Below are 14,799 nucleotides of genomic sequence, written 5' to 3' on the forward strand. Positions count from 1 at the left end.
GCGTTAGGTTTATGGTCTCCAAGATGCCCTATTTTCCTTAATGTAGTTATTTATACTATAATTTTCAAAATATAACAAATATCTAAAGTTGTTTGTAATGAATATGGATTGTATCTATTCATTTCCTATAATAAGTTAATCAATTCCCACAACAGATGAAGTGGTATAATAAAATTCTGTATTTTTGGTACATCTGTGGTACCTACAATTTATAGTTTGAAATTAACATAAATGACATAACATTGTAAAACTGCATGCAACTAACAGGAGAGTTCTAAGGAACATGCTGGCAAAGTTAGAAATGTCTGACAGCATCAGGTCATGAACATCTCTTATCCACATTTGCAAATTGTCTTCGAACATCAGATGGATGTACAATCATGCAATCTACCGAGATAATCTCCCCCCATTTGAAACAAAAACAAATTACCATGGAGAGAAGGAGAGAGAACAATCTTATTACTAGCTACCTAGTTATGATCCCTCAAAGACTGAAAAAAAACTATAATTCTCTCTTTTTTTTTAGGTATTGCTATAAGATAGGGCTATAAGATAGGGCTACCTGTCTCCAGTGTTTTCGTAATTAAAAGTAAAATTTTACAGATAATAGGAAAGGTAGGATCAATATTTTATTTCATTATTCATAACGCAAACTAAACCAAATCAGTACCTTGTTATCCAGCCCTAGACCTATTCGTGTCTATTCAGATATCTACACAGGAGCGGAGAGCAACTTCGTTTAGTATTCCCTACATTTTCTAAGAAAATTTTTGCTGCTTCAACAATTAGTTAAAAAAACATTTAAAATGTTTTTCCGTCCTGTGCTGCTCCAGTGCGTAATGAATGCAACATTGGCTTTTAAAGCGCGTGGTCCCTGTGTGAGAGTACAGTACAGCAACCTCAAGAGTTTTTGCCCTTAATTGACACTTATAAAATATCAGGGGTTTACTGCTCTCGACAATCATTTTGATAATGCTCAAGAAACGGTTTACCATGGACAGAGGAAAACAAGCTGTCATTTCCCTGCAAGAGACCCCAACCCACTGATGGGCGGGTTGTTTTGGGCTACAATACTATTTTTTATCCTTGATTGGACAGGATTAAAATAGAGATATATGATTGGCTAACAATACCCTGAGAGAAAAACGGAATCACGTACGGACAAGAGCTACGTTCACAGAACTCACACACCTTTTTTTTTTACAGTTGGTTTGTCTACTACTTTTTAACAAAAATAGAACTAGTCAAAGACATGGTCACCTCTTCCCTAAGCTGATTTAGTTGAGACGATTTATTTTGCTGTAACATTAAGCTGTTGTGACCATCAGGTAAGGATTACTTAGCCATGTTTTCAAATTAGCAGATACAGCTAACGACGTTAGCTAACAATAAAAGCTAAGTACTTTATATATACAGTTCCCCGGCAGGACGCGTTATTTTGTATATTTATTGCTAAATATGATTAGAAACTACAAACTACACTAAATAAACATTGATATAAATAAAACTTGATATTGTCAAATGTATTTCACTACCAGTGGTAACAAAGCAATAGTGCACAGCAGCAATTGCGGTAGTGTTCAGAGTAAAGGCTAGACAGTGTCGAATTTGGCCAGGGGTGTTTCGGAATGTAACCCGGCGAGTCACTTTTGACATACTCGCAAATAAGTCAATAGTAGCATACAAAAAAAGAAATGAGAGGAACTGGACCCAAACAAAGTCATGGAAACGGACATGGATTTAGACACGAATATCTTTAATGCCCACTAGCCTACGTATGTATAATGTCTATGTTTGTAAATTGGAGGTAATGTAAAGATGCCAACCCCATACTTCGCACTCCGTTAATATCGAGCCAATAAGTGTAAATACATTTGGATTTAAAATCTGTTAAGTGTAAGCATATTTATTATATGTTATTTCAGGGTTTTCCTTTTTACACACTAGACTTCAAAAGTATCGGGACAAATAAATACACTGCTCAAAATAAATTAAGGGAACAAGTAATTATCACAGTCTTAACACCAACTCAGTTAAACTTTGGGGATTTTAATCGGTCTAGTTAAGAAGCATAAGCAATTGTGAATCAATGTCACCTGTTTTGATGCAAATGAAAGTGGAGAGGCAACAGCAAGACAACCCCAAAAAAGGAAATGGGTTTTGCAGGTGGTGGCCACAGACAATCGCTCTCTGCTTATCCTTTCTGACTGATTCTTCTCTAGTTTTGCTAGTGTCCTTGTCTGTACTGGTAGCATTAGGCGGTACCTGCAAAAGCATGGAGGAGATACCAGGAGACAGGCTGTTACACAAGGAGAGCTGGACAAGGCCGTAGAAGGAAATCAACACAGCAGCAGGACCGGTATATGCTCCTTTGTGCGAGGAGTTACAAGAGCACTGCCAGATCCCTTAAAATGACCTCCAGTGGGCTACTGGTGTGCATGTTTCTGATCAAACTGTCACAAACAGACTCCATGAGGGTGGCATGAGGGCCCGATGTCCTCTAGTGGTACCTGTGCTCACAGCCCAGCACTGTGCTGCTCAATTGGCATTGTCCAGAGAACACCAGAGTTGGCAGATACGCCATTGGCACCCTGTTCTCTTCACAGATGAGAGTAGGTTCACACTGAGCACATGTGACAGACACAAAAGAGTCTGGAGACGCTGTGGTGAACGTTATGCTGCCTGCAACATCATCCATCATGAACGGTTTGGCGGTGGGTCAGTGATGGTCTGGGGAGGCATATGCTTGGAGGGTCGAACAGACCTCCACATGCTAGCCAACGGTACCCTGGCAGCTGTTAAGTGCCGGTATGAAATCCTTAGACTCATTGTCAGATCTTACCCTGGTGCAGTGGGCCCTGGGTTCCTCCTGGTGCAAGACAATGCCCGGCCTCATGTGGCCAGAGTGTGTAGGCAGTTCCTGGATGACAAAGGCATTGATGCCATTGACTGGCCCTCATATTCCCCAAACCTGAAACCAATTGAGATCCTCTGGGATGTTATGTATTGGTGCATCTGACGCCGCCAGGTAGTGCCACACAGACTGTCTAGGAGCTCACTGATGCCCTGATCCAGGTTTGGGAGGAGATCCCCCAGGACACCATCCGCCGACTCATCAGGAGCATGCCCAAATGTTGTCGGGAGCACATACAGGCACGTGGGGGCCATGCGCACTACTGAGTCACATTATGAATTGTTGTGTTGAAATTCACGCGAGTTGCAACAGCCAGTGCTTTCAATTGTTTACTTTGATTTTCCGTGTTAGTTTTAATTCAGCCCTCAATTGGTAGGTGATTTTGGTTTCCACTGACCGTTGTTATGTCGTTTTGTTCTCAAGTAATTATATAATATATAGTAATATATAGAGTAATATATAATATAGATTTTGATCTTTAATATATTTCGTTCATCGAGACCCGATGTGTGATTTAGGTGTGCCCTTAATTTTTTTGGGCAGTGTATAATAATGTAGAAATTAATCTTGTGTTTCATCACATAATTGCCTGACTTCTACAGTCTATGGACACTACCAGACATGTCTTTAGTAATGATTTACCATACCTGTACTGTAACAATATTCCGTTTTAGCCTAATGTCTCATTTTAAGCAAATGCCACAACCTAAATGGTGACCATTGATTTTAAAACCAAACTTTTGAAGTATATAGGTAAACATTTAAATCTGGTTGAGTTACCACATTGTGGGCATGTTAAAAGAAATTCTTATTTATGTGATATTTTCAGGGTGGAAACATGGCTTCACGTGGTAAATCAGAAACTGGTAAACTGAAACAAAACATGGAGGAGCAGCTGGACAGATTGATGCAACAGCTCCAAGATTTGGAAGAGTGCAGGTACCTTGGGCATGTGGGTTTACATGGGTTGTCTAGACTAATACAGCTCTGGAAAAAATTAAGAGACCACTGCACCATTTTCTTTCCTTTCCAAAAAAGTTGAAAAGAACATTTTTGAGTGAGGAACAGAAGTTTTCAATTTGCAGTGGTCTCTTCATTATAAACCTTGTGTTCCACACTCAAAACCTTCCTTTTCTATTTTTTTGGAAAAGAAAGAAAAAGGTACATTGGTCTCTTAATTTTTTTCCAGAGCTTTATGTTCCAAGGACTACAATTATTTATTAAATGTATTATATTTCTGTGATTCCCATGAGTATAACAGGTAACAAAGCAGAGTTTAAAGCTGGGTGATATGGCCGAAATCAAGTTACCAGAATTACATTTTGAATTACCCTTTAAATTACTCCATTTGTTATGTCCAGTGTTCTATTAACAGTAACACATTTTTCTGTGATTAAAACTAATGTGTGTGATTGACATAAACCTCAAATTTCTCTATTTTAGGCTACTTATCATAATCGATGCAGGGCTCCAGATTTACAGTTTCCTTTGCCTCTGAGTCTTATCAGTTGGTGGCACCAGCACATGATTTTGTTGCACATCCTGAAAAATATCTTAAATAATAATTAGTAGGGATGCACCGATACCGATAACAGTATCGATTCCGATACTGGGCTCATGTACTCGTACTGACAGAAATATGCTGATACCACGATGCCACTTCATAGAAACATTTAGTGAAACTCGATGGTTGTGTCGCCTCTGGACGCATCAGCATAGACTATAGAACTCAGATTGGTAGAGCTGGAAGACACAAGTAGAGTCGGAAAAGAAAAACACAAATTTAACACAAGCAATTTGATAAAATAGCGTTAGACACAACACAGCGCAGAGTAAAGGAGTATGCTAACACTAGCAGTGCAGAACCACAACAACAGCTAACTCCACAATACAATTTCCAGATACAGCCCGCGGGCAGAAATAAATGGAAGAGCAGAGTATGAGAAAATTCAATGAATCGCACAGTTTACTATCGCACAAGCTCCAGAGCAGATCAACAACGTCCAGTCCTGCACGTTAAGAGTATCAAACTAGCTAGTGAGTTCAGAGAAAAGTAACTGGTTGTGTCTGTGCATGCACACGTACAGGTGCTAGTCATAAAATTTGAATATCATCAAAAAGTTGATTTATTTCAGCAATTCCATTCAAAAAGTTTAACTTGTATAATGTATAAATTCATTCCACACAGTTTTTTTCTTTTAATTTCGATGATTATAATTGACAACTAATGAAAAGCCCAAATTCAGTATCTCAGAAAATGTGAATATTACTTAAGACCAATACAAAAAAAATATTTTTTGAAATGTTGGCCAACTGAAAAGTATGAGCATGTACAGCACTCAATACTTAGTTGGGGCTCCTTTTGCCTGAATTACTGCAGCAATGCGGCGTGGCATGGAGTCGATCAGTCTGTGGCCCTGTTCATGTGTTATGAGAGCCCAGGTTGCTCTGATAGTGGCCTTGAGCTCTTCTGCATTGTTGGGTCTGGCGTATCGCATCTTCCTCTTCACAATACCCTGTAGATTTTCTATAGGGTTAAGGTCAGGTGAGTTTGCTGGCCAATTAAGAACAGGGATACCATGGTCCTTAAACTAGGTACTGGTAGCTTTGGCACTGTGTGCAGGTGCCAAGTCCTATTGGAAAATGAAATCTGCATCTCCATAAAGTTGGTCAGCAGCAGGAAGCATGAAGTGCTCTAAAACTTCCTGGTAGACGGTTGCGTTGACCTTGGACCTCAGAAAACACAGTGGACCAACACCAGCAGATGACATGGCACCCCAAACCATCACTGACTGTGGAAACTTTACACTGGATTTCAAGCAATGTGGATTCTGTGCCTCTCTTCTCTTCCTCCAGACTCTGGGACCTTGATTTCCAAAGGAAATGCTAAATTTACTTTCATCAGAGAACTTTGGACCACTCAGCAGCAGTCCTTTTTGTCTTTAGCCCAGGCGAGACGCTTCTGACGCTGTGTCTTGTTCAAGAGTGGCTTGACACAAGGAATGCGACAGCTGAAACCCATGTCTTGCATACGTCTGTGCGTGGTGGTTCTTGAAGCACTGACTCATTTTTGAATGGGTTTTGTTTCACAATCCTCTCCAGGGTGCGGTTATCCCTATTGCTTGTACACTTGCTTTCTACCACATCTTTTCCTTCCCTTCGCCTCTCTATTAATGTGCTTGGACACAGAGCTCTGTGAACAGCCAGCCTCTTTAGCAATGACCTTTTGTGTCAGCAGTCTTCCCCATGATTGTGTTGCCTACAGAACTAGACTGAGAGACCATTTAAAGGCCTTTGCAGGTGTTTTGCGTTAATTAGCTGATTAGAGTGTGGCACCAGGTGTCTTCAGTATTGAACCGTTTCACAATATTCATATTTTCTGAGATACAGAATTTGGGGACAAAACTTTAGTATATTTAATGAAAAAATCATACCTAGTGCAGCTTTGAGTACTTGGTATTGGTACTCAGTATTGGCAAGTACCCACATATAAGTACTTGTACTCGATCTAAAAAAAGAAGTGGTATTGGGACATCCCTAATAATTAGAGTAAAACAAATATTTTTGGCATATTAGTTTATTTCTACATAAAGAACTATTCTGTAATTTACTGTATTTGTATGTTTTGACTGCTGATTATTTTTTTTGTTAAGAATGTAATTATGTCTACACCTAATGGAGTACTTTTTACCACTATTCTGCCATGTCAGTATGCCAAGGACCGATTCTTATTTATAGCAAAGACTTCGTAGAGAACATTTATTTTTATTTTTTTCAACATGAGATTTTTCTTGGGTTGATTTAAATACTGTTATCTTACATTTTATTTAATACCTTGTGCTATGGAATGTTAGAATTCATCATGGCCAATAAAGTTCAACTCTGAATCGGATGTTTTGTTCACAAAACTTTCAAATGATTTCCTTCAAGGCTGTTGAGCCCAGAGGACCCATGATCTACCGCAGGGAAACAATTAACTGAAAACCCAAGTTATTATTCAACGTCCAACACTGTCGTTCAGAATCGGAGGCTATTGCTGTCATACCTTACTTTAGATTTAAAGAGTATTTCATAATGCATAAAAAATAAAAATAAAAATGATGGCATTCAGAGCACGTCTCTAAAACATTATACCCATAGCCATTGTTCCTCCATTACGAGGGCTCTCTGTTTATTTTAGAGAAGACCTAGATGAGGAAGAGTATGAGGAGACAAAGAAAGAAACCCTGGAACAGTTGAGTGAGTTCAACGAGTCTCTAAAGAAGATGGTGACAGGCAACATGACGCTGGTCGACGAGCTTGGAGGAATGCAACTGGTAGGGTTTTGATTAGACCTCTATCTACATGGACTATACTCTGTCAGATCGTAAGAGTGACATAACAAGTGAAAGCCTAACTGTGGAATTTAAGGATTTTGGGCACTGGCTGACTGTTCTAGTAGACAACACTTTTTACTGTGAAATGCAATATTTTTAAAGGTGCAATTTCCCTAGCTGTCTGCAAACTTTTCTACAAGCCTGCACTGAAACATGGTACAACTTTCCTGCTATTTATTAGGCAATCCAGGCTGCCATTAGCCAAGCATTCAAGACCCCCGAGGTGATACGAATGTTTGCCAAGAAGCAGCCGGGGCAGTTGAGAACCAGATTAGCAGAGGTTGGTGTTGATCCATGTTTTACTTACATTATACTTTCAGATAAAGATCAATCTTGGACTAATAAGCAGGGTCAATGGAGAATCTGATCAGCTCACTATTAATCTATGACTAAGATTCATCTTTGACAGGTAAACCACCACTGAAGGTTTGGCCTAATGTTATGAAATTCATTGTAGATGGACCGTGATGTCATGGTGGGAAAACTTTTGAAGGATGTGTACACTCAACAAAAGGTGGAGATATTTACAGCCTTGAGAAAACTGGGTGAGAAGGTAAGACATCTGTTGTAAGAGTATGCTGTGATCCCTGTTTCATTTATAAAACAATTTCCCAATTGATTTAAGAACATTAACAACTTTTTGGTTTCAACACATTATCACTGCATTCTTCAAATTTCAGAATTAATTTGATTTACTGACACATTTATTATAGTAAATCCAAAAACATTAATGGCTTATATAAAATTGGCACCTCAGACTTAATATTTAGTCCTTTAGCAAAGATAACTGCTACTAAAAGGTTTTGGTAACCATCAGTTAAGTTCTTGCATTTGGTTTGCAGGCAACTTTGCCCAGTCTTAAGCTGCAAACCGCTTTAGTACTGCATAGTTTGAGGTGTGCCTTCGACTGCTGTCTTCAGCTCTTGCTATAGGTTCTTTATCGAGTGAAGATCTGGGATCATCACTGGTCACTTTCAGAACAGTCTAGTATTTCTTCTCGCCATTATTGGGTGTTTTTGTGTTTGGGGTTTTTATTCTATCGGAAGAACCACAGCATTTAATGGACGCACAGTTTCTGGACATATTTAACATTCAGATAAATTCACAATGCCTTTCATATATTCAGATGCCCCAGTATCAAAGGCAGCAAAGCAACCCCTCATCTAACATCCCCCACATGACTGTAGGTTGGGTCTTGATTAGAATTCTGCAGAAGGTTGCATGTAACTTTGTCAATTGTTTTATGTAAAAATGCTACATTTCCGTTCTGTGCAGAAACACAAATTAAAGCAGCTGGGAATATAACTATTTTCTTCACTTTCAACGTATTTCTAATGAAATGGGTAATCATTGGAATCTAGAGCAAGGGTGTTTATTTATGGCTGCAACTGTAATATAGCATGTCTTCTGACATTGGCATGGATGAATGTCCTTTCCTCATTTTTAATTATCTTCTCTTCCTGCAGCTAACACCCGAAGACGAGGCTTTTCTGGCTGAAAATATGACCACTACTCTCAGCCAGTTTGAAAAAGTAACTGCAGACCTAGGTGAGCTTCAACTCTACTGCAATTATGTAGAATGTTTTAATAGTTTGCCCTCTGTAATTATTGGGACATGGATGCTCTTTTGCTGGTCCTCAAGAGTTTGGTTTTGAAATCACTACTTTGAGGTTAAAATGTATATTCTCAGCTTTATTTGTGGTTATTCGTGTTCACATTAGTTTCACAATTTTTAAATGATAATACTTCTCCCCCTATTTGAGGGGTCCAAAAATATTAGGACAAATAGTGGCCTGACAGGTGTTTCTTGTTGTCATGGTGAGTTCCATCACAAAGTTGTGTCTGAGTCTTAATTCCAGGTCTTGCATTTGCCTCTGGAGTCTACTATTGATATATGTCAACGAGTACCAAAGCGTTGTCATTGAACGTCAAGGAAGACAAAAGATATATATTAAAAAAATTGGCACAGAATTGGCTTTAAGTGGAAGCTTGTTTCACTATTGAACGGAGAAGGGGGTGATTGGGCTGATTGGGTGCTGGATAGGGATGCAGGATTTGAGCATTGTCTAAAGATTGAGAGGGGCAGTACCCCCCTGCTTCTCCTGTCACGTTCCATGGTTTTATTGTGGATGAGAGCTTCACTGGCAAGCTAGTGGAGTGCAGGGGAGTAGGGTTAACTGTAACATGCTGGGAGGTGTTCTGGATAAGTTGAATGGGTCTGATGGAAGCAGGAAGCCCTACTAACAGTGACTTGCAGTAGTCAAGACGTCCTAATTATCACAACGGGCATTGTATTTCTTGAATTTGTTTGAAAGATCATGTCAGTTAACCCCAACAATGGTACTATATAGAGACTAAACCTACACAATGTTGACCCAATTTCACTCTCTTTTTAGGGTCAGAAGACAAAATAATGGCTTTAGCTAGTTCTGGTGTGGAGAAAACAAAGGCGTAAAGAGGAATAGGGTGTAATCCAATGTCCAGAATTGTGTTTTTAACATTGTCTTTAAACCTAATAAAATTACAGTGCCATCCTGTCATTAGCCAGACTTCAGTGTAACTGGTGACAGATTTTTCTGTAAGTATTCTAAAATCTGCATGAAAATGCACATGTTGCTAATAATGGTGTTTTCCCTCAAAACGGACTATTTGCAGATAAAAAGAAGTGTGTAATATAATGCACATACATAACTTTTTTGCATGCATTTTCATGAATAAATACCTTAAGTTCAATATGTTTCCATTTTATGTTCACACTACTGAGTTTTGTCACAAATATGCCCACTTTCGCTAACAGCTTACTAATACAATGTGAGTTGGCCACCATAGGTAAAAGAATATTCACTGCCATTTCTACCATAATTCATTGTACATGGACAATGTTCTGTCAACACATTCTGTCTGTATTAGTTATATTTAATAACTCGTTTCCATTAAACCTGTTTTGATACATAAATGGTTTGTTATAACAATCTTGATTTAAAAACTGGATGGAAATTTGGTGAGTAATAATCTAACCAATAATGCACTCAGATGGTACTTGCTTTTTAAGATGGTTTTATACCCTTAAACATTGTACATTTTATTTTACATATGATTGTTAAACATGATGTAAATTTGGTACTAGTGTGTTAAGTAAACTATTGTTTAGAATCTGAATAATCCTTTTTGTACTGACAGTCTTTGAGTCCTTTTATTTTGTAAAAAACAAAGTGTATTTTGAATTGTTTAAATTCAGTTTTCATGCAGATTGTCTTCATTGCTAAGCAAAAAAAATCAAAATAAATCAGCTATTTGATTGAATTGCATTTCCAACATAGCGGTTCACATTTAAATGTTTTACTAAACCATTTCAGTGTTGTATATAATGTTTTTTTTTTATTGCATAACAAACAAGTGGAACCACCTCTGACTCAATCAATGAAGAAAATGGCAGACAGTGGACATGTACTGTTTTTCCTTGTATAACTGAATTACAGAACCGAACATTGACATTTTGTTCTGTATGATATTTTAAAACAGAATCTAAATCAACTATTGTAAGGGGAAATCTTTTTTTCTTCCAGGGGGAAATACAGTGTATGTACAAAAGAGACACTATTTCTTGCATTAGGATTCATTCAACCCCTGTGCCATGGAAACTCCCAGTTTACAGTTACCTTACCATTGGCCTCCAACTGTGATCCATTAAAGTTGCACATTTTCTGGATTCAAAAACACAGTTTAATGATCATTGGCCAGACTTAGATCAAAGAACATTCTACAGAAGTTAGATATAAAGTGACTCAAATACTTAGATTAGGTACAGAGTAAAGGAAAAGGCTACCAAGAAAAGGCTGTCCCTCACCAGAAGGTGACTTTGTGAGAAGCCCCAGAGAGGATGAGCTACGGAGTTTAGTGGCTGGGAGTGGTATGGTGTACTAGTAAAACATCAAGAGGTTTGCAATGCAAGGTATTCATTCGATTACTAACCCCCCAAACCTGGACGGTGAAGGTTAACTGCACTGTCTTCTGGGGTAATTGGTGAGCTGGACATTAGTCTTTATTACAAACAAATGATATAGAACAAAACACAATGAAGACACATTTGTACACCATCTGATCATCCTTTATTTTGTCCATAAGGAAGCATCAACTTCACTACAATTTGCCTTTTAATTGGTAGAAAAGTGTGAGCAGTCCCAACAAGCACAAAGGAAGCATTGAACAGTTCTGAAAATATTTAGAGCAAAGATAAAAAATAAATCAACAATGATTTATTTTTTTTAGTCTTATGGACTTGTGAAATGGAATATCTGAGAATCCTTACTGTACATGTCCCCTCTTCCACACCGACCTGACATTCCAACACTGGCTGATGGGGGTGCAGCCCATATGAATACACACCCCCTCATCCATTTCCACATCAAATATACACTTAATAGTAATTTTCATTAGAAGTGATTCATGCAATGTAAATGCTCTCAAAAGCTCATATGTATGAATTGACAATGACATTCGTTGCAAGGGTCCAAGGGTATCAGAACTTGAACTTGACAGGCTCAAGCTCGTCTGAGTGGCATAAATCTGTTGCAAACTCTGGCCATTGGAATAGTGGTTGTTGAGTAGTAATACTTTTTGAAATCTAAAACCAGAAAGGGAGAGATGTTCAGATAAAATGCTAAGTGAACATGGACTGTGATGAAATGACAGTGTGAGAAAGTTTTTTGGGGGAAAATATTATACTCTGTTTCTGGTGAATTTCATGCTGCCTGTTGCTGTTGAAAAGTTTTGTTCACTATACACAAACAGGTGACTTATTACCCACATATGCTGCCTAAAGCGTTTTAAATGTACACCTTTAAGTGGATTCACTTAAAATTATTTAGTACAATATTTAAGATAGAATATGGACCTACTTTTGCTACACATTGAAATGGACACAACACCGATGTAAAACTTTCACTTAAAATAATTCTAGCAGTGGACATACATAATGACATAAAATCACTTTCCCAAGCTCTGTAAGCAATCTAGCATTAATAGTTCAAATGTAATAAAGTTGCTACAACTAAAAGAGCATCAATGAGTGTTTTGTTAGTTGTGTTAGTGTGCTGTGATCTGCAAAAGGCACTCCCAACATAGGCCAGTTTGACACTGGCCTCCTTATTGGGCCCTAATCATTTTGAAGGGGAAACCGTTCACCACATTTTGACTGTTGGACCAAAAATAATAAATACATTGTACTAAAGAGAAATGCCATTGAGCAACCCCAGATATATGGTTTTGCTCAAACCCTCAAAAGTTACCTGAAAATAATAATGAAATTCGCAAACCATAACATTGTACCAGTGTAACTTAAGCTATTTGGATTTGGGCTCTAAATACAGATTTAACATGCAAATTGTAATACCGCCTTAATAAACCTTTTCAACAGTTTTCCAGCTTTGTAATGCCTCAACTTGAATTTTTTCTTGACTTTTCACGTTTCTAAAATGAGATACACAGGTTAACATCTGACACATTCTTTTCCAATTTATTGTATAGATTTGTTACTAATACCAGCGGGAAAACAAGTTTACCAAATGTAAACAAATATGCTTGAACAACTCTACAGTACAGTTCCATGTACAATAAAATGTTGCAGTCTATCGCTGAAAAAAAAAGTATGAGATTAAAAAATGTTAAAGATTAAAACAAGAACAAGTTTAGTTATTCAGTTATTCACATATTCAATTGCAATTATTATTTAGTTATTATTCACAACAGAGGAGACGCATCAGCTCTGTCTGTACCTTGTAGTTTTTCTGTTTGAGGATTTTTTGTCACAGCAGGACTGAAATATGACAGGGATTTTTCACACTGAATATAAGACGTAGTTCACTGTGGGCCAAATATGGCAGCAAAATATTAGTACCATCACTCAATGCAGAAGCTGGCTTTTCTCTTAGTACTGTCAATTGCATCGGCCTATGGTTTATTGAATGCTCTGTACAATAACAGACCAGAATGAAATACATTGTTGCCTTGATTATAGCATTGCCACCAGTGCAAGTCAAGCAAAGTCTATCATGTGAGGAGCAGAAAGCAATAAAAAAGAAACAGTCATGCTCCCACTAAGCAAAGAAATAAGAACCCTTTTGCAAAAGAATAGACAAAATGAGCAACACTTAAGCATAGAAACATCTTGTGTACAGTTCTGGGTGTCTCTTCTTGAAATGGAGTTTTTATACAAGTATGACAGAAGAGCTTTGCCCCAAAAAAATTGCAACATGCTATTATAGCCTTTGTGACACAAATATTCTACACGACGTACTGCGCCTTTATAGATACTGGACCCGTTTGTTTAGGCCTTCACTAACACATTGACTAATTACATTGTTTCTTGATATTTACAAAATATTAAAAAGCAGTTTATTAATCTACACATATGACTTCTTCAAATATTCTCATGCACTAAAAGGATCAAAATGAAAATGTACTACCTCTGAAGCATCATATTGTTTCACTCCCCAAAACTACAACTCAAGCACACAAAAAAAATAACAGAAAGTCAAAGCTACTCTCGTTTAGTGGCAAACAGATCTAAAACAGATGTGCAAGGAATATACATAAAAAACCCTTTCACCAATGTTGAAAGTCTAAAAAAATCAAATCTAAAGTGCAAGGTTGTTTCCTCACGGTAGCTCAAACCAAAATGCAAAGGTAGGCCAAGTTATTAAAACATAATAAATTAAAAAAAGTAAGAACTCAAAGATCCAGTGATGACTATACTACCACCACTAACATGATGACAAGGAAACCTTGACCAAATACGAATAGCTTTTAAGGAAGTTTTATGTTTACATCATGGCTCCTTGGTAAGAAATGTGTATGGGTGTGCCCCCACTGGTCAGGAGGGGTAGTGAGAATGACTTTTGTGGGTGAGTTGTTTGTATTTGCATGTGTACATATACAATTGTCTGAGAAGTGTGTGTATGCCTGTGTGTGCAAGTGAATGTTAGAAGTGTGTATTTGTGGGTACGTGTGTACATTAATGAGTGAGTGTGTAAGTGCATACGTATGTGCATGTGTAAGTGCATGTGTTTGTGTGAGTGTCTGTTAGTAAGTAAGTGTGGAGTCATCCCACTCCAGCTGCTGCTGTCGGCTGGTGCCCTGCTGGTCTTCTGGCTCTCCAGCCTCTTCATCCTCACTGCTCTCTGACTCTGCGCTTGTGATATCGTCTTCTTCCTCGCCATCCTCACTTTCCTCCTCCTCTTCCTCCTCCTCCTCACTGCTGTGCTGGTCCTCATAAGTCTACCATGGGAATGTAAGACAGCAAGAGAGTTAGTCAACCTGATAAAGAGCTGAAGGAATTGCAGGAACTGTATAGGCTTCTGTATAGGCTTCTGTATAGTCTTCTGTATAGGCTTCTGTATAGGCTTCTGTATAGGCTTCTGTATAGGCTTCTGTATAGGCTGTAGATGAAATACTTGCGTGTGCTGTGGACTTGAACCAATTGATTTGAAATGTGCAGACAAAAGATATCAT

At 38.1% G+C, this 14,799-nt stretch overlaps 2 protein-coding genes across 6 annotated transcripts in view; one reads left to right on the forward strand and one right to left on the reverse strand.

Annotated features, from left to right (window-relative positions):
• Positions 1-1,157: 1,157 nt before the first annotated feature.
• Positions 1,158-10,824, forward strand: lzic (leucine zipper and CTNNBIP1 domain containing). Of its 2 annotated transcripts, none has more exon segments than NM_001303894.1 (7): positions 1,158-1,328; positions 3,744-3,853; positions 7,095-7,230; positions 7,472-7,570; positions 7,748-7,843; positions 8,757-8,838; positions 9,687-10,021. In NM_001303894.1, coding segments are annotated over 6 exon segments (573 nt in total). In that variant the 5' UTR covers positions 1,158-1,328; positions 3,744-3,752; the 3' UTR covers positions 9,746-10,021.
• A 1,175-nt stretch (positions 10,825-11,999) lies between these two features.
• clstn1 (calsyntenin 1) overlaps positions 12,000-14,799 on the reverse strand; it is a 45,263-nt gene continuing 42,463 nt past the window's right edge. For 3 of the 4 annotated variants that reach the window (XM_010898732.4, XM_010898730.4, XM_010898731.4), the window contains one exon: positions 14,371-14,565. In XM_010898732.4, coding sequence (XP_010897034.1) covers positions 14,371-14,565 — 195 coding nt within the window. Of the gene's footprint in view, positions 14,566-14,799 lie in introns of all 4 variants that reach the window. The other variant, XM_010898729.4, reaches the window with a different exon arrangement.

Source organism: Esox lucius, chromosome 12 (genome assembly GCF_011004845.1).
Source record: "Esox lucius isolate fEsoLuc1 chromosome 12, fEsoLuc1.pri, whole genome shotgun sequence".
NCBI classification, from domain to species: domain Eukaryota; kingdom Metazoa; phylum Chordata; class Actinopteri; order Esociformes; family Esocidae; genus Esox; species Esox lucius.